Below are 19,533 nucleotides of genomic sequence, written 5' to 3' on the forward strand. Positions count from 1 at the left end.
GCGCAGGCGCAAACCCGCCTCGCCGCCCGCCCGAGTTTTCAAATGCGCCCGGCCCTCCCATTGGCCGGCTGGGGGGGGCGCGCGCCACCGGGCCACAGGGCCCCGGCCCCGGTCCCGCCCTCCCGCCCGCGCCGGGCGCTCGCGATTGGCCACGCCAGGACGCGAATTCGAACGCCGGCCGCTGATTGGTGGAGTCCGCGCGGCCGCCCCGCCTCCCCGGCCGGGACGGGCGGGGTCCCCCGGGGAGCGCGGCGCCGGCCCGGCTGGTGGGGGCGTCTGTGCGTGCGCTTTGGCCCGGCTCTTACGGCGGCGCGGGTCCCGGCGAGCGGCGTCGGCGGAGGCCTGTGTGCACCCCCCGCGCCCCTGGCCCTCACCCCGAGGCCGCGCGCCCAGCCTCCCGCCCGCGCGTCAGGCGAGGACACCGCTGCTTGGGCGGCCGAGCCACGGGGGGCGTGGACCGGAACGCAGCCCCTTCAGGGACTCGGCCGGCGCCTTCTTCCCGCGAATCGTGGCTCAGGAGTCCCGCGGGCAGGACGTCGCCCCTGTGTGTCCCCGCTGTGTCCTCACTGCCCCGCCGGGAGCCGGCTTCACTGGCTGCCCCCAGTCACCCCGAGCACGGTGTCCGTCAGGTACTGGGCCGTGTCCTCCGGCCCGTCTTTCACGGGAGAAGCGCTGGACGGAGGAGGACACGGTGGTTTTCCCGGAGACGCTCTCCTCACCCCTGCGCGCCCGCAGTCCGCCCTCCCTTTCCCTCCGGCCTGGTCCTCAGGGTCGGCGGTCCCTGCTGGGCAGCCGGGCGCACACGCGAGAGCCACACTGCTATTCTGCAGCAGGAAACAGAAGTACACGGACGGCCACACACGGAGCGTGAGAGGCCCCTTGTTACAGAGGCCAGGTCCTGGGCTTGGGGTTGAAGGAGGGGCCGAGGTGGGGCGCACAGGAAGCAAAGTGGACGGAGCCCAGCGGGCTTGGGGCTGCTCCCCAGGTGGCCCGTGTTCCACCCAGAAGCACGAGGAGGAACCCAGGGTGGACTCTGCAGGTTTCTCCTCCTTCCTCACACGTTTGGTTACTGTTTTCTGCTTTGTTACTGTGTTGTCCTCCTCCCCCGCACTGTGACTTTGTTGCTGGTCTCCCCCAGGGCAGAGGTGTGCCCTTCCAGCCTGGACTCCAGTAGCACCTTTGTCACCACACCCACTCCCCTGGGGAGCCCAAAATAGCATGTTGCTCTCTTAAGTCCCTCAGCTGTCCTCTCCCCGGTTCTTTGTGTCCTCATTGTTTTTCCTTTATTCACAGGTAAAGTATTCTTATTTTTCAGAAAACCAGTGTTTTTTTCTTGGCCATGCTGTGGGCCCTTGCCTGCATCTGTCGCCCTGGCAGGAAGAGCCCTGGAGGCCCCATGGGGTGACAAGCCACTCCCAGAGGGTGAGAAGAGCCCATTTCCCACTGGACACCCCCACGCAGGAGAGTGAGAATTCATTGGAAAAGTCTAGATTGTCGGGGGTCGCGGAAGTTCCCAGCTGGAAGAAGATGGCAGTTGAAGACATGGGATGGGGGGTGAATGAGAAAGATTCAAGGACAGTAGGGCACAGAGGCGGGAGTGAGGGAGAAAGAGTGTGGGAAGGACTCTGAAATGCCACAGGGCAGGCACAGGGAGAGAGGATGGAGAGACCCGCCGTGTGGCAGCCAGGGGTGGAGCAGTGCTGTAATTTTGGGTGAGGGGTGACGGCAGGTAGGATGTTTGGTCAGGGTCAGGAGACACCAACTTTCCTGGAGCTTGGCTGGGAAAGGAGGGAGAGAACTACCTGCAAAGGAGGAGCCGAGGGGGCTTTTTAGAAGGGACCGGCGTGAGCACGCTGGAGCAAGGCTCTGTGACAGGGCACGCGCCAGAGGAGCGTGCTTGTGACAAAGGTGCACAGCCACATCCATCTGCACACAGAGGCTGGCCCGTGCTGTGGCCTGGAGCACACAGCCCTGCCCTCCGTAGTTCTCACGCCTGAGCTGCATCAGAAGTACTTGTTAATGTGGGGTCCTTACAACACAGATTGCTGGGTCTCACCCCAAATATTTCCAGTTCAGGAGGTCTGGGGTGGGGCCCAAGTATCTGAATTTCTAGCATGTTCCTGGATGAAATTTCTAGCATGTTTCTAGCTGCTGCTTAGGAACCCCACTTTGAGAACCTCTACGTGAATTGAATCTTGGCTCCACTCCCTGTTGACTATGAAAGTTGATGAATGTCTCTTAAGTTTCAGGTTACTCATTTGAGTAATACTTCATGGGTTGATGTACTGTCACATGTAGGCTTACTCCTAAGATTTGTAAGGACCTGGGTGGGGGGTTGGGCAGAGAACAAATGGAGCCTCACAAATCCAAATACTGAAACACTAAAACACTGAAAAATTGAGACTCAGGTTAGCAAACTCATCAATTTCTTTTCTCTTGTCTTCAGAAGGACAGTATCATGAGAACCATGGTCACCCCCAGGCCACTGTACCTTGAGAGGACATGGCAGGTGTTTCTCTGAGGCTGCTTCCACAGCCAGGTCTCAATGAGGCCATGGAGCCACCCAGGTGGGACTCAAGGGGATCCTTTTCCACTGAAATGGAACTAGGTTCTCCACCAGGCCTCTAAGGTGAGAGGGCCTAATCTGGCAGAGAGCCACCCAGTCTCTGAACTGAGCTCACTGGGCCTACAGATTGCCTTTGTACTCCTTGCAGCCTATGGCAGGTTCTGCACTCTTTATTACAGCAAGGAAACGTCTGAGGGAAGTGGTGACGGAGGCTGGGAGGGAGGAGGAGAGCCAGCTGGAGAGGGAGGCTGGGAGGGAAGAGGAGAGGGAAACTGGGAGGAAAGTTGGGAGGGAGGTGGAGAGGCAGGCTGGGAGGAAAGTAGAGAGGGAGGCTGGGAGGGAGGTGGAGAGGGAGGCCGGGAGAAAAGTAGAGAGGGAGGCTGGGAGAAAAGTAGAGAGGGAGGCTGGGAGGGAGGTAGAGAGGGAGGCTGGGAGGGAGGTGGAGAGGGAGGCTGGGAGGGAAGTAGAGAGGGAGGCTGGGAGGGAAGTAGAGAGGGAGGCTGGGAGGGAGGTGGAGAGGGAGGCTGGGAAGGAAGTAGAGAGGGAGGCTGGGAGGGAGGTGGAGAGGGAGGCTGGGAGGGAGGTGGAGAGGTTGATGAATGGTCTGCTGGCTCTGCTTGCCCTTGTTGTTCCTCTTTGGTTGGGTGCACAGAGCAGGTGAAGCTTAGGAAAATGTCCTCCAGGGAGACTTGGTTGACAGAGTAGTCGTCCAGCATGAACATCATCTTGGCTTGCTCCAGAATGTCAAATACCTGTTGGGAAGGAGGAGGCCACTGTGGACAATGGGCACAAGGGAGGGGAGAGGAGGCAGCAGAGAGTGGAAAGAGGGAGGGTCTTGGGTGTGATGAAGCCCCCAAAAGACCCATCTCTTTTTCAGCTGCCCCCAGAGCACCTCCCAAGAAGTTAGTCCTAGGGAAGTTACTGTCTGTGATCTCAGGGAAAGGCTCTGGCCGGGAATGGTGCCAGCAGGCAGAAACCCCAGCTGGATCTGTGGCTTGCTGTGGGACCCTGGGCATGTGGTGTCCCCTCTCTGGACCTGCTTCCCTCTCTATGAAATGAGGGGGCAGGAGGAGCTGATCTCAGAGACCCCTTCCCGTGCACACATCCTTATGTTTTATGAAATCCATGTGAATGTTGTCATGGGGATGGCAGAGAGGAGATGCTTTCAATGCATCTTTCACACAGAAAAGAAAACAGGTCACCCCAGAAAGCCGGTGACATCACAGGTTTGCTCCCTCTGATGGGCAGGTACACTCACCTTGGCCCAGCTGAGGTCATCCCCGGGCAGGTGGTAGTGGACCATCCCTTGGTGCTCATCTTCCAGGACGCTGCCTGCATGAAGAAGACACCGTGTGCCCGTGAGGGCCAGGCTGGAGGGCCTGGGACCATGCAGTCACAGCCCTCCTCCCAGGGCTCAGGGACGGGGGACTCGGCAGGGGTGAGGCACAGATGCCCTCTGCGCAGTGGCCCTCACCTGGGAAGGTCAGGTTCACAAACGCCTTGAACTCCTCCAGCGCCTCCTGCTGCCCGTCACACCGGACCTTGGCCCGCAGGGAGTAGCCGCTGCCAAACTTGCTCTTGAGGTGCTGTGGGCTGCCCAGGCACTTGAACTGACCCTGCACCATGATGGCCAGCCGGGTGCACAAGGCCTCGCATTCCTCCATGCTGGGGAGAGGGGCAGAGGCCTGACACGGGGCCGGGGGATACCGACGCCTGCCTTCCGTGTCAAAGGCTGAGGCAGAGGGGCCGGTGTCGACGGCCAGATCACACTGTTCCTGATTCCCATGTTCAGAGGGTGGCCCACATGGCTAGCTGGCGACTTTCCTCACAGACTCTGAACCAGCTGCTGACAGGTCTTCTGTCCACCCGGCCCCACCCGGCCAGCCCTCGTCCCGGCTCTTCCACTGACCCCCCGAGACCCCGGCTCTACCTGTGGGAGGTGATGACGATGGCCTTGCCCGACTCTCAGGCCCATGCCACAGTGTCCCAGAGCGGGCGCCGGGCCACGGGGTCCATGCCAGTGGGTGGCTCGTCCAGGAAGATGACTGAAGGCTCTCCAAGCAGGGCGATGCCTGTGCTCAGCTTCCGCTTCTTGCCACCGCTGGGAGCAGGGGGGGAAAGGTTGGGTTAAAGGCAATCAATAATCAGCAGTAGCCCAGCCCCCCTACACACACACACACACACATACACACACACACACATACACACACACACACACACACACACACACACACACACACACACCCCCCCCCCCCCAGGCTTTCTGTTCTCTGTTGAGGAAGTGTCCCACAGCTCCTCAGCGGGGCTCTAGTAACATGCCCACCACCCTCCTATGAGGTTGCATTGTGACTTGACTCCACTCAGTGTATAGATCATGGCCCCAGACACAGGGATCAGTCCAGGGTGGGAACGTGGTCCCTGAGTCTTCTTTGAGGGTCTCTATGGTGTTGGGGGTGTAAGGACAGAGGGCCATTTTAGCTAGCTTTTCTTGAATGAACACATAGCATTTACAGTGCGTGCGGGGCTGTTCTAAACTTTGCAAGTGTTGGGCGCCTGGGTGGCTCAGTCGGTTAAGCGGCTGCCTTCGGCTCAGGTCATGATCCCAGGATCCTGGGATCGAGTCCCGCATCGGGCTCCCCGCTCTGCGGGAGCCTGCTTCTCCCTCTCCCTCTGCCTACTTGTGTTCTCTATCTCTCTGTCAAATAAATAAATAAAATCTTTTAAATAAATAAATAAATAAATAAACTTTGCAAGTGTTAACTCATTTAATCTTGAAAAGATGCGAGGAAGTACAAAAACCTGCCTGAAACCAAAGCCAACAGGGAGGGAAGAGCCAAGGTCAGCAATCGCCTGCTGCCTGGGCATCTCTGACTTCCTGGTCCTAGGAGTGGGATACTGCCAGGGAGTCCTGGGACTGGCCCTGCTGTGTAAGCTAACGAGACTGGCCCTTCCTATCAGTGGCGCAGAGGACAGAGGAAGACCCCCAGCCTCTCAGCCAGACATCAGCAGTTCAGATGCCCCAGACGCAGCGAGATAAGGTAACATGCACTTGAAATGCGAGCCTACCAAAAATCCAGGGCCCTTTCCGACGCGCAGGACAATAACACCTGTGACGCTACCTGCTTGTCTTTAGCCCCCTACCTGCCCGGGGTCGAGCGGAAGCAGTGCCTCTGGGCAGCACAGGCCACGGACTCGTTCGTCCACAGGAGGGGGCCGCCTCCTGCAAATCCACACAGTGACATGTGGACTGCACAGTGACCCCAAACCCAGAGCTGACGTCCGCGGCCTGCACTGAGGAATGCCAGGGCACCTCTCATCGGTGAAGGTGGAAAGTGTCACCTGTAAGTCTTCACCAGCTTGTCCGTGTACGCATACATGAGTAAGCTGTCAAGAATCTGCTCCACACAGGCGCCAATGTGGCTCTCGGGGATGCCCCGGATCCGGGCGTACACCACCAGCGTCTCCCAGCCCGTCATGTGGTTGAACAGGGCGTCAAACTGGGGGCAGTAGCCCACCCACTGCCGCACCTGGGGTTGGAACGCAGCCCAAGAGGGAGGCACGTCAGAAGGAAAGCCGCCAGCCGCGTCCAGGCCTGGACCCCTGCCCTGGCATGGCCCCCGCCCAGGCTCCTGCTCTGCCTTGTGTGTTCGCCATGTGGACGGACATGTGCCACGTGGGGGGAGGGGGGGAGTGGGACGACAGTGGCGTTAGGGAGCCCGGATGCAGCGCTCGCTGCCGCTGTCTGTGCGCGGGCACACGTGGGGCCCTTCTGCCTGCCTGGCGTGAAACCTCAGTGCCCAGCACCTACCTGCCCAACCGAGCCAACCCAACTGAGCCACCCGGGCACCCCTCAACATTATATCTTAAAGATTTTTCTCAGTCAAAAAATACAGGTCTACTCCGATTCAGTTTAACTGCTACTTAGTCGTTCGGGAAGGGCTTCTAGATTTTATTTAGCTGCTTATAAAGAACCCAGGCACACGTGAGTTATTTTCAAGTTTTTGCCTTTATAAACTTGCAGTGAACTGCCCTGGTTTGTGCCCCTGGTCAGGGGCTTCCCTGGAGTAGATGATGAAAGTGGTAGGATGCCATTCTTGAGAAATAACCAATGCTCTTCTTCCCATCCGTCTCCCCACTGAAGTGAAGGGCTGCTCTGGGTGCCCCTGGCAGGGGTGGGGCACCCTGCTCTGATGGCGCAGACAGGAAAACCGCCTGGATGGAGTGAACGAGGGGAGAACGCACCCGGAACATCACACAGCGGAGGGTGGGGCTTCCCCTGAAGACACCTGCCACCAGGAGCAACGTGCCTGCGGGAAAAACAGACTTGAACCAAGATGTGTCAAGCATCTCACTACAAGATACGAAGGTTTCTGGTAGGTCACCTTCATCGGGTGATTTTAACCTGATTTTATTCCTATTTCTAGTTCGCTGAAAATTGTTTTAGAGTCATGAGCAGGATGGAGAGTTGCTTTTGTTTTTTTTTTTTTTTTGCTTTTTTTTTATTTTTAAAGATTTTGTTTGCGAAAAGGGGAGAGGAGGAGCAGAGGGAGAGGGAGAAGCGGGTTCCCCCCTGAGCAGAGAGCCCGACGTGGGGCTCTATCCCAGGACCCTGAGATCACAACCTGAGCCAAAGGCAGATGCTTAATCAACCGAGCCATCCAGGCGTCCCAAGAAGGCACAGATCTTTGACCTTTATTTCAGTTCACCTCTGGTTTGGGTCTATACAGGTTTTCTATCTCTTGAAACAGTTTTGGGGTAGAAGGCTTGAAAACGTAACGTGATTTAAAGAAAATGAAGGAATGTGATGTTCTTGCACACACGAGCCCACAGTACACCGGGGCTTGGCTGGGGCGGCCACAGAGCCCTGTTCAGCACTCGGTGGTGCCGTGGGCCAAGGACAACCCCTCAGTGGAGCCACATAATTCTGGGGCGGTGAGCGGGGCTCATGGAAACACATGTCACAGCCGTGGCTTAGAACACCAGCGCATCCTGGTAAGAATATATCTTAGATATATTAAGAATGCTTGAAAGGACTTGTCCATCTAAAGGGCGGTGAGCAGCAGGCTCACATGGCGGGGAGAGCAAGGAGTTTGCTGACGAGATGAATCCATGCAAGATTTCCAGGAGAAAGTGGAGGGATGGAGGGGCAGGCTTAACTAGACTTAAAACCCACATTTCTAACGGCGAGGTCACACTGTGCCAGGAGGTGATGTGCAGAAGGGTTGTGTGGAGACTGAAATCCGATTTCCTGGCAGATGTCATTTGATTTTAATTAACACAAAGAGATGTAACATTTCTAGTCACCTGAGTTTATGGAACACGTTTGTTCTTCCTTCTGCATGAGCTTCAGGAAGGTCTGTGGGCTGGAGGGCTGGTGACAGTAAGACCAGGCTTGGAGGGGCGCCTGGGTGGCTCCGTTAGGCGTCTGTCTTCAGCTCAGGTCATGGTCCCAGGGTCCTGGGATCGAGCCCCGCATCGGGCTCCCTGCTCAGCGGGAAGCCTGCTTCTCCCTCTCCCACTCCCCCTGCTTGTGTTCCCTCTCTCACTGTGACTCTCTCTGTCAAATAAATAAAATCTTAAAAAAAAAAAAAAAAAGACCAGGCTTGGGATTTGCCGAGGACCAGCTGCTGCCCCTTCTCCTCTCCCTTCCTTTCTTCATTTGTTTCTTTGTTTCTCACCCCCCCTCTTTTTTAAAAGATTATTTATTTGAGAGCGAAAAAGAGAGAATGTGTGCACGAGTTGGGGGAGGGAGGGAATCCCAAGCTGACTTGGTGCTGAGTGCAGAGCCTGATGTGGGGCTTGATCCCTCAACGTTGAGATCATGACTGGAGCCAAAACCAAGAGTTGGATGCTTAACTGAGCCACTTAGGTGCCCCTGTTCCTTGCCTTTTATAGCAGCTTTATTGAGACACACAATTCACATACCATGGAATTCACCCGTTCACCACATTCACCCATTGAATGTGTACAATTCCGTGGTTTTTAGCATATTCAGAGGGGTGCATTTATCATCACAATCAGGTTTAGAACATTTCATCTCCCCAAAGAAACCCCATATCCATTAGCACTCACTCCCCATTGCTTCTAATACCCTCAGCCCTTGACACCACTAATCTACTTACTGTCTATATATTTGCTCGGTCTGACATTTGACATAAGGCAAATCATATAATATGTGGCCTTTTAAAAAAATTTGTTTTTAAAGATGTATTTTAGAGAGAGAGAGCAGGAGAGCAAGAGCAAGTGGGGCAGAGGGAGAGAATCCCAAGCAGACTCCCTGCTGAGCAGGGGGCCCGATGTGGGGCTCAATCCCAGGACCCTGAGATCATGACCTGAGCCGAAGGCAGACGCTTCATCAACTGAGCCACCCAGGCATACCTTAAATAAATTTTTAAAAAAATTTAAAAGGGGTGCCTGGGTGACTCAGTTGAGCATCTGACTCTTGGTTTCGGCTCAGGTCGTCATCTCAGGGTTGTGGGATCGAGTCCCACATCAGGCTCCACGCTCAGTGGGGAGTCTGCTTCTCCCTCTCCCTCTGCCCCTCCCCCTGTTTGCGCTCTCTCTTTTTCTCTCTCTCTCAAATAAATAAATAAAATCTTTTTAAGAAACTTATTTAAGTAATGTCTACACCCAACATGGGGCTTGAACTCCCGACCCCAAGATCAGGAGCACATGCCCTTCCCACTGAGCCAGCCAGGCGCCCCTGATACATGGCCTTCCGTAAGTGGCTTCTGTCACTGAGCATCAAGCGTTGCAGCAGGCGTCCGTGCTTCCTTCATGTGGCTGAATGGTACTCCATTGTATGGACAGACCACGTTTTGCGTATCCACTCATCCGCTGACCGACACCAGAGTTGTGAATCCCATTGCTGTGAACGTCCCTGTACAAGCTGCTGTGTGGACGTAGGTTTTCACTTCTCTTGGGCACACACTGGTGAGTGGACTCGCCGGGCCGTGTGCTAACTGGATGTTTCAGCTGATGAGTATCTCCCCGACAGTCTTTCCACTGGGGTCTTCGGTCCTGTTTCTGCTGAATGAACTCACTGATGTATCGGGATTTCCGAGCACCAGCTTCTTTAGGGCTGCGTGTCCCGTGTGCTCTGGGCTCCCCCTGCGTGTGCCTGCTTGTCCCTGGTCATGTGATTGTTCTTATTTTCCTCCTGTCCCCTGTACTGGCTCATCGTCCCCCCCCTGCAGCCATCACCGTCATCTACCGTCACTGTGTACGTATTTTGAACTTCAGAAGACATTATTATTCTTATAGCTTCGTTTAATCAAAACTCATACATTTCTCTTTTTTTTTTTTTAAATCACTTTTCAATCTTTTCTGTGTCTTTGAACTCCTTCAGGGATCATTTTCCCTCTGCCTAAAGATGGCTCTGTGATTTTTTATTTTTTTGGCACACGTGTGCTGGTGATCAGTTCTGTCAGTGTTTATGTGAAAATGTCTTCTTTTTTTTTTAAGATTTTATTTATTTGACAGAGTGAGAGAGAGAGAGAGGGAGCATGAGAGGGGGGAGGGTCAGAGGGAGAAGCAGACTCCCCACTGAGCAGGGAGCCTGATGTGGGACTCGATCCTGGCACTCCAGGATCATGACCTGAGCCGAAGGCAGACGCTTAACCGACTGAGCCACCCAGATGCCCCGAAAATATCTTCTTTTCATACCTTCATTTTACAGCGTGACTTTATTGAGTGTATTATCGTAGGCTGGTTGTTAGCACCTCCGTCATTTCTGGGCTGTCGTCCTGTTGGCTTCTGGGCACTGTCATTTCTGTTAAGACATCACCTGCCAGTCTGATTGTTGCTTTTCTGAAAGTGGGTCCCTGCAAGATTTTCTTCCTGTGTTTATTTTCCAGCAGTTTTATTATAATGTTCCTAGGGATTTATTTCTAGTAATTTCTCCTGCTTAGGGCTGATAGGGATTTATTTATTTGTAATTCGATGTCTTTCATAAATTTTGGACAAGTCATAGACATTAATTTTTCAAATTCCACTTTGCATCCTATTTGCATCCTTTCCTTTTGGGACCTCAATTGTGTGTCTGTGAAACCTTTTCACTGGATCCTTTGTATCAGCTTGTCATATATTGCCACATAACGAGTTACTCCAAAACTTAGCCGTGGTTTGTTCATTATTTCATGGCTCCTGAGGCTCAGCTCATGGATCTGGGGACAGCTTGGCTGGGCGGTCCTGGGCAGGCTCCATCATGAGGTGGCCCTTGGCCTCCCCGCCAAGCCCGCATCCCTGGGAGCCTGGAGAATCTGCTTCCGAGCTCGCTCACGTAGCTGTGGGCAGGTCTCAGGACTCCCGCGCTGCTCCGCACCATGTGGGCCCCTCCACGGGCTGTGTGAGCACCATCAGGATGTGCAGTTAGCTTCCCCCACCGTGAGGGATATGCGGGAAAGGGTGTACCTCACGCAGAAGCTGTAGTGTCTTCTGTAACCCAGCCTCAGACGTGACATACCATCTCTTGCAAATTTTGCTGCCACCCGGACCAACCCTGGTCCAGCATGGGAGGGGCTGCTCAGGGGGTGCGAGCGCCAGGACAGGGACCCCTCAGGGCGGTCTCGAAGGTCTGCCCAACGTTCTTACCTTCTCTTGGATAACTTCTGCCCTTTTGACTCTCCAGGCTTCGTTCTTACTTTTTTTGAAGGGGGGCTTTTTCTTTTATGCACATATATCTGGTTTATTGTGTACCAAGCATTGCATTTGCAAAATTCTTTGTAGTCAAGGACGGTATCGTTTTCCCCCAGAGGTTGACATTGGCTCCCACCAGGTGCCTGGGAGCATTGGTGGCTTAGGGTCTTGTCAGCCCCGTTTCAGGACTGACATGAGTCCTGGTCCTTTTGTGTCCTTGGATGAGCTTGTCTACATGTGGCTCATCCCTGCACCCAGGGCGCAGCCCTTCGGGGTCCGCACTCTAAAAAAGGAGGCAGTCACCTCAGCACCTGTCACTTCAGCATCAGGAGCAACCCTGGGCTCCCGGCCACCCTGGCTGGATGTGGTTGCCTCCCTGGTCCTCTCCCTGTCCTACCTCCTGCCTCATAAGTCTTCACTATCTTCTCAGGAGGCTCTCTGGAGATGTTTTTAAAATTTGGTCCTGTTGTTATAGTTCTTGCCAGGAAGGGGGTCAGAGTCATGCAATTTGCCATTACCAGAAGCCTCCCCCGTAATTTGTACGATAGTAAAAGAGTTAAAATGAGTCATAAGTGTCTCGCGGCCGTGAGAGGCTTATGTTGGCTACGGCTGTTCACCCCAGCTGTGGGCACCAAACACGAAGGGGCTAAAGATTCCGGAACAGGCTTGCGTGGGTTTTTCTGCTTTCTCTCTGAATGCGATCTCCGTCATGGACACTGAAGCTGGTTTGATAAACTTTTGGCGACTAGATGGCTTGTGCTGTGAAGAGTATACCCTCCATTATGCCCTGTGGTTTGGTCTCTCCCTGAGCCTTTCACTTGCTCCACCAGGTGCCAACACCACACCGCCGCCCTGTCGCTCTCACCTGCACCGCGTCAGAGCTCCGTGCTGTCGAGGGCCACTGGGCCGGCACAAGCGTTGGCGTCTACCGGGCGTTCATCGAATTGGTGCCAGTAGCTGAGGTGGAGACCCCATGAAAAGGGTCGGGTTTGAGGAGCTCGTGAGAAGCTCGGGTGTCAACAGGGAGACGTCTGAGCAAGGCTGTCTAGGAGGCACGTGCGCGTGCATACACACAGGACACACACGCACGCGCAACACACACACACACACACACACACACACACACACACACACGGGACTGGGGCCGGGCTGCAGACGAGGCTGCGCAGGTGCCCTCAGCGAGCAGAAGACGGGGACAGAGTAACCACTGAGCTCAGGCGGGGGCGGCCCCTGTAGAGCGAGAGAGACAGAAGGCTGGTGTTGCAGCCCTGATGAGCGCCACGGCCTAGCGGGCAGGCGAAGAACACCCTCCGCGGGCGTCTGGGACAGAAGGGTCAGGGTGGGAAGAGCCAGAGGAGAGGGGAAGGCCGCAGCTCACAGGAGGTGGGTCTGTGTTATGAGATGCCCTGCCGAGGGCAAGGAAGGCAAGCCGGGTGTCCCCAGGAACCTCAGCCTGAGCACAGTGGGAACGGCCAGGAGACTGGACCTAGGACCTGGGAGGGTGTGGGAGGGACGTCCAGGGCTGTGAGCACTGGACATGGAAGATCGTGGGTGGGGAGTTCAGAGAAGAGGTCTAAGGTAGGGCCATGGGGCTGGGAGTCATGTATAAACCTGATAGGCGGGGTTTCCAAAGACCAAGCGCACCCCAGGCCTGCGTCACACCGGCAAATGCATTTCCGCATCCCCTCCTCCCAACAGCTACCCTTTCCCAAGTGCTGCCCCCTCATCCCAGGTCACACCCTACCTCCCTCAGGTGAGAGCGGATGCTGAGGCCCCTGACAAAGGCATCCCCAGAGGTGATGGGCTTTTCCCCAGTCAGCATTTTGAAGATGGACGTTTTCCCGGCTCCGTTGATGCCAAGAAGGCCGAAGCACTCCCCTGCTTGAACAGTGAAGGAGATCTTGTTCACAGCCAGCAGGGGCACCTTCTCCGCATAGACCTGAGATGCCCAAGACAAGGCACGCTGTGAGGAGGCCGAGGGCCGGCAGCCCAGAGCCGCCCCGCATCTGTCACACTGTCCTGGGTTAGGTGCCGGCTGCCGTCAGGCCCAGGGGCTAGGAGGGGCCAGGCTTCCTTTCCCTCCCAGCAGGGTTAGGGGGGTTTGCTCTCCTCTTTCTGTCCCTGCAAACGGAGAGCCTCGTTCTCCAGGATTAGCCTCTTCCCTTCAGTTCTCCAAGCAAACAAACCCCCTTGATGTTGCCTGAGTTGTCTGTTGATTGGTTTGTTTAAACCACCAGTGACTCTAGGGAAATAAAAAATAAGAACTTACAAACTGGGGGAAGATGTTACAGAGGTCCTGGATGTTTGAAGGGTCTCTCCATAAAATTCTGGCTGGAGCTCTGCAGCCGGCTAACCAGGCTTGGTTTGAGCTGTCGGAGCCTCCCCCCACCCCCGACCAGGAACTCCCTGGAAAATTGCCTTCTAGATCCTAGAGGTCAGCCAGTCGTGTCCAACCCCGAGGCTTCCTGCCTCTTGGGGTTCGTGGCTCTGGCCCTCCTGCCTTACACGGGACCCCCGGAGAGGCGCCAGAGGGTTCAGGCCCTAACTCCTGCCCTCAGGCACTTTGAGGGCAAACAGCCTTGGGTGTGATTCATTCACAGAGGAAAGCTCCCTGCCTGTGCGTCTCCAGGGCAGCTCAACCCAGTCGAGTGGGGCCCGGAGAGCCAGCAGGCAGCGCCGGGAGCCCCCTGGTGGCTGCTTCCTTACGAAAGGGACACTGGAGGGTGGTCTTTGCTTTTTCAGGCACGTCTGACTTTACCTTTGACACTTCTCTAAGAACCAGTGGGTTCTCCTCACGCAGCTTTTCCAAGTTAGTCTCCACCACCTTTGCCTCCTGCACCACATCTTGGTCTACGAGCACGGACGCTACGCCGTGCATCGACACCTGCTTTCCGGAGGCAAGGGTGGGAGGTGGGAGTCCCTGCTGGTGCGAGGGCAGGGGGAGGAGGCCGAGGGCGCGCGGGGCTCACGCACACACCACCACCCCTTTCTCAGGGCCAACCAGGGTCCCGCGGACCTGGAAATGTCACTTGGTATTGGCTTTTGAGGAAAATTAAAAGACCTGAAGCCTGGGGCTATCAAGTCAAAACAAACGAATCTTCCCAAGAGCTGACAGAACAGACCCTTCTCCTTCGGGGCTCCTCCTGGCTGACTGGGTCGGGGGGGGGGGGGGAAGAGGTGTTCCAGAAAGGTGAGTGGTCTTAGGAAATCCAGGGTCTTGTTCCTACTCAGCTGACCAGGGTCACAGGAGCCAGGCCAGTCCTCTACGTCCCTGTCCCTCCAGATCTCCGCCCCACCCGGCATGGGCTGTCACCCCTCTGCCCTGGGAGTGGATGAGAGGGTCTCCAGGCTCCCTCAGATGCTGACAGTCAAGGCCACTCCCGACCACGGACTATGGAGCCAGCCCATTGACCCGGGCTTCCAGAGTTACATGCTGACCCCACTCACCACTTGTCGCTTCCTGTTGAAGTCAGAAAACCTGGCTTTCAGCTCCCACAAGACGTTGGTTTCAACAAGGAATAGCAGGATGAGGTACACAAACCCCGAGATGACCAGGGCTGTCAGATACTTCCCCGTCCTGAGAGACTCCCAGGAGTAGACGCTCTCCTGGACGGTGTATCCCTCTGCTAACAGGGAAGAAACATGTTACCAAACTCTGGCTGCTTCCCAGTCTTTCCTCCTGTAGCAAATGCGGTTGAAAGCACATGTGAGCGTCATCAGTGCTGTTCCCACGTCCCAGCGGGTGGTAAACACGAACAGTATTTTCTCTTGCTACGACTCACGTTGTACAACTAATGTGTTGAGGTCAAGGACCTCACCCTGTCCTATGACAGTGGTTTGAAAGATATTTACATGTTTGGTTCTTTGATCATTTGTCAGTCACCTGCAGCTTCAGCTGACCAGTCCTGTCAAAACAGCTGGGAGCCTCTAGCCCCCTCTCTGTAATCTCATCTGCTTTCACATTTTCCCTTTAAATATGTGTATTTGAAAATTATACCATAAATACACACTCATCAGGAAAAAGGGACATGTGAGAGGGACCCCTCCACTCCCCCAAGCTATTGTTAGTGTTTGTGTGTAACCTTTCTACCCTTTCTAGACACGAGCTTTTACGATATAAACGGAATGACACTATGCATTATTTTTTCCAATTCGCCAGTTTCATTTAATCTATAACAGACTGTCCCGGGACATACAGATCGGAATAATAAAGGTCTCTGGCAAAGGTAAATTCATGGACGATTATAAAAGCTAGTATTATTAAAAGGTGGGTTTGTAACTCCACTTGTGGTTTTCTCCATGACTGAAGAAACTAATGCAGAAAAGCAATTATTGGTCTATGTTTTGGATACACAATATGCGATCATTGAAGGGGAGTGGGGACCCAACTGGGAGCAGTTTCTATGTTACCGAAGTCAGGCTGATATAAATTCCAATTAGAATGTGGTAACTTCAGGGTGTTAATGTAATCCCTATGGTAACCACAAAGAAAGTAGCTCCAGAATGTCCACAAAAGGAAACGAGAAAGGACTTAGGCGGTTTCGTGTGAGGTCCCTAGAGGAGCAGAATTCACAGACACGGCGTGGGAGGTGGTGGTGCTGGGGGATGGGGAGTTGGGGTTTCACGGGGACCGTTTTGGTTTTGCAAGATGAAAATGGTTCTGGAGATGGTGGTTCAACAGTGTGATTGTGCTTAATGCGACTGATTAGTATACTCAAAAATGGTTAAAATGGTAAACTTCATATACATTTTACCACAACTTAAAAAAATGAATAATCTAGGGGCGCCTGGGTGGCTCAGGCGGTTGAGCGTCCGACTTTGGGTTTTGGCTCAGGTCGTGATCTCGGGGTCGTGGGATGGAGCCCCGTGTTGGGCTCCATGCTCGGCGGGGCGTCTGCTTGAGGTTCTCTCCCTCTGACCCTCGCCCTGCTTGCTCTATCTCTTTCTCTCAAAAAAAATTTTTTTTAAAGGTGTTGGAGAAAATGTGGACAAATTGGAACCCTCATACATCGCAGGCAAAATGTAAAATGGTGCAGCCGCTATGGAAAACAGTCTGGTGGTTCCTCGAAAAGCTAAACGTAAATTCATTCCTAGGTATGTAGTTGAGAGAACTGAAAACACGTTCACACAAGAACTTGTACATGAATCTCACAGCGGCATTATTCATAACTACCAACAGGTGGGAACATCCTGCACGACCATTACCCGATGAACAAATTGTGGTCCATCCAGACAATGGAATATGATTCAGCCATGAAAAGGGAATGAGACTCTGACACCCGCTCCAACGTGGATGATCCTTGAAAACACGATGCTGAACGAGAGAAGGCGGACACGAAGGACCAGAACAGGCAAGTCCACAGATGGAGAGAGCAGGCTTAGTGGTTGCCAGGGGCTGGGGGAGGGGCAACGGGGGAAAGACTGTGAATGGACCATGCTTCTTTTTGGGGTGATGGAAATGTTCTGGAATTGGATCGTGGTGATGCTTGTACAACCTTGTGAACATACCCAAACCCACTGAGTTGTATCCTGTCAAAGGGAAAATTTCCACGTGCAGTACTCACAAATTTGATTACACTCCCAGTGGTCCAGGTTCCTGGTTTTGCACAACTTCTGGATTCCGTAGCTGTAGTATAAGTTGAAGAGGGCCATTCCCAGGCAGTGGCCTGGCAGCAGTAGGAATGTGCAGTCCAAGGAGTCCGACACCATTGTGTAGCCCATCTCTGCGAAGGGGATAGAAAGTACTGACTCACTTGCAGGCAGAAAAGGGCACAGCCCGTGGCACGCGTCACTCTCCCGGGCCCCACCCCAAAGACCTCGGCAGTCATTCAACCTCCATGCCATACACACTTTCCTTTGGGCCATGCTTCCCGAGCTTGCCATTTCACTTCTATTCCAATGGCTTGTGCAGATGAATCCCAAAGAGCTGTGTTTGGGAAAAACCAGCAAGAGCATGGCTGCCACATGGGATTCGTCTGTGGAAGGGGCAAGCTGAGAGGCGGGAGGGGGATGAGGTTTACCAGGGAGCTGGGCCAGACAGCAGGGTCTGGTGGGCCAGCTGTGGGGGTGTCTGAGCGTCCTCGTATGGGAGCTAAGGAGGACACAGTCCCCGCCTAGATCGTTTGTGGGGACAAAGCCATCATTTGTAGATGCTCTCTGCCGCCATAGACCTGGAAAGGCCACGAAAATCAGCCAAAGTACTGTGAGACACAAAAGCAAGGTCAGTAAATTGGCTGGTTATGAACTAAATATACAGAAACTGGGGCCTCTTAGAGGTTAAGAGAAGCCAATTTTTAGATTCATGTTATATTACAAAGTGAAGAAACACCAAACAGGGTTGTTTGGCAAGAAATTGAAGCATGTATATTTAAAATATTTTAAAAACGTCTATTTAGAACAAATAAACACAAATGCTCTGCAAAAGAAATATTCTACTGATCAGCTGCTCATAAGAGGATGAATTTGTAGTGCGCTGCATGGGGCATGGGCCAGAAATGGGACCGTGTCCCTCAGCCCTCCCCCGCTGCCCCGGCTGTTGTCTGCTGTCCCTCCATGCCCCAGCGCGTCCTCACTGGCAGGAAGGAGAAACTGAGGGATGGGGACGGGAGCTCTAATTGTAGACTTTGTGACAACTCACACAACCAGCTCCACGCCCATGGGTGACTCAGGGGAGGGAGCCTGTGGACACATGACTTACAGATCCTGTGGGGAGAGGCTGAACCAGTTACACGAAAGGAACTCTACTCTCAGGACCTGGATTTAGAGCACTACAGCTTTTGGGTACCAACCTGTGAAATTCTCACCAGTGGGGCCACTCCTCATGGAGTTGAACTTGGGATATGAGGTCTCCCAACCAACATGTCCTGGGGCAGGATGCAGAAACAGCCGCAGAATCACGGCCCAGCCGAGGGGCATGAGGCACAGTTTGGGGCCGCACGCATGAGGTGTGAGCCAGGCCGGAAGGCAGGAGGGCATGGCCCTGGTGACCAGGCCTTGAGCTGTGCCTGAGACCATAACTCAGCAGGACGGCTGGGAAGGTGGCAGATAGGACTGGGACGGAAGCACAGCCAGCCACGCCCTCCTAATTTGCTCTATTTAGAACTCTAGATTTGGAAATCTCATCTGGAGGCTGAGGTGGAGGGGGCAGGGGGTAAGCGCCAGGACACCAGCCTTGCCACTTCTGCGTGGGTCCAGAGAAAGGCTTAACCATAAACAGACAATGTTCCTGAGCCTGGCCTAGGAACCAACAGTCAGCCGGATGGTGTCTCTGGGCCCTAAGTGGGAAGTGCTTGGAATCTGAGAGGGGCCACCCCCTTCCCCCCAGCTCACCGTAACCAGAATCAAAGAAGGTGTCCATGAGCGACACATCTAATTGAAGAGGCCGATATTCATGGCTCCCGATTATCTTCCTTCCTTCTTTCTCTCTGGATCCTACCCCAAAGCTGCTCAAAGGCCGGGGTGAGGTCACAAACCTTCTGAGTCTCGCCCTCCACCGGAAGGTGGCTGTTCTCTGCCGCACCCGGGGTTGGACCTGCTCCCCTCTGGGTCCCATGCCTTCTTTGTTGCTTTGCCCCTTCACTTTGCTGGCCCACGTGTCTCCATTGACTTCCCGAGAAAGAGACACGGAGGGTCACGTTTCCCTTGGCGTGGCTGAACTTGCCTTCATTCCGTGCTTCCGCTCGCCGGACAGTTGAACGGCCCCAGAATTTGTCCCCCAGGAAGCGTCTGGCTTTAAGGTCTAGACCCTTCTCCCCTCAGCTTCAGAAGTCTCACGGATCCCTTCAGCCTTGAGCTTGGTTTGTTTGCGTCGCCGGGAGATCTTGTTGGTGATTTCCTCAAACTTTCTGTTTGTGGAGCCCTTCTCGGGGGCTGGGGCTCCAGCGCCTGGACCCTCTCCCAGCACCTGCCCGCCCCCACCTTCCCTGGTCCTCCTGTCTTTCTGCTCTACTTTCCGAGAGGTTGACAGGCTTCGTCTCCCACCCCTTCTGCTAAGTGTTTTGTGCTGGCAGTCTGCTCTTTCTTGCTCTCAGAGTTGGGGTTTTTTTCCTTGTAAAATTCTACTGTTTAATAGATGCCGTCTTTTCCGAAATGGTTGTTTTGTGTCCTGCATTTCCCCATGTTTCCTTTTTGGTGGTCTGCTTTCCTCTCTGTCTCTTCTGTGGTTGCTGTCTGTCCTTAAGTGTTCGCTGACCCTGCCTGACTATCCACAGAAGCAGAAGAGGCGCCGGGAGGCAATTGCTGGCTCTGTGCACGGGGGAGGGCGACATCTCGGGCAGGGGACCAGGCAGAATGTGTAGGTCTTGTGTGGGAGCAAGTTCAATTCATCCAGA

General features: G+C 54.4%; 2 protein-coding genes across 2 annotated transcripts in view; one reads left to right on the top strand and one right to left on the bottom strand.

The window, feature by feature from the left end:
* The first annotated feature begins 42 nt into the window (after positions 1 to 42).
* On the top strand, positions 43 to 4,809 carry LOC118530029 (uncharacterized). The gene is made up of 4 exons (XM_078074047.1): positions 43 to 1,039; positions 1,294 to 1,422; positions 2,447 to 2,629; positions 3,815 to 4,809. The coding sequence occupies exons 1-3, from the start codon at positions 43 to 45 to the stop codon at positions 2,494 to 2,496; spliced, it is 1,176 nt and encodes a 391-aa protein (XP_077930173.1). The 3' UTR covers positions 2,497 to 2,629; positions 3,815 to 4,809.
* The window catches only part of LOC118530030 (ATP-binding cassette sub-family A member 17-like), a 63,328-nt gene continuing 46,481 nt past the window's right edge, over positions 2,687 to 19,533 (bottom strand). The window contains 10 exon segments of the mRNA XM_078074048.1: positions 2,687 to 2,756; positions 3,020 to 3,318; positions 3,825 to 3,898; positions 4,041 to 4,231; positions 4,497 to 4,667; positions 5,906 to 6,093; positions 12,948 to 13,142; positions 13,962 to 14,068; positions 14,647 to 14,829; positions 16,768 to 16,926. Coding sequence (XP_077930174.1) covers positions 2,687 to 2,756; positions 3,020 to 3,318; positions 3,825 to 3,898; positions 4,041 to 4,231; positions 4,497 to 4,667; positions 5,906 to 6,093; positions 12,948 to 13,142; positions 13,962 to 14,068; positions 14,647 to 14,829; positions 16,768 to 16,926 — 1,637 coding nt within the window.

The sequence above is a fragment of the Halichoerus grypus genome, chromosome 6, assembly GCF_964656455.1.
Source record: "Halichoerus grypus chromosome 6, mHalGry1.hap1.1, whole genome shotgun sequence".
Lineage (NCBI taxonomy): Eukaryota > Metazoa > Chordata > Mammalia > Carnivora > Phocidae > Halichoerus > Halichoerus grypus.

Excerpts from the sequence above, each read along its gene's own strand:
- LOC118530029 (XM_078074047.1), top strand. The coding sequence starts at position 43 with ATGCGCCCGGCCCTCCCATTGGCCGGCTGGGGGGGGCGCGCGCCACCG. Across the intron at positions 1,040-1,293 it reads ACCCAGGGTGGACTCTGCAG|GTAAAGTATTCTTATTTTTC; the intron begins GTTTCTCCTCCT and ends CTTTATTCACAG. Across the intron at positions 1,423-2,446 it reads TGACAAGCCACTCCCAGAGG|AAGGACAGTATCATGAGAAC; the intron begins GTGAGAAGAGCC and ends TCTTGTCTTCAG.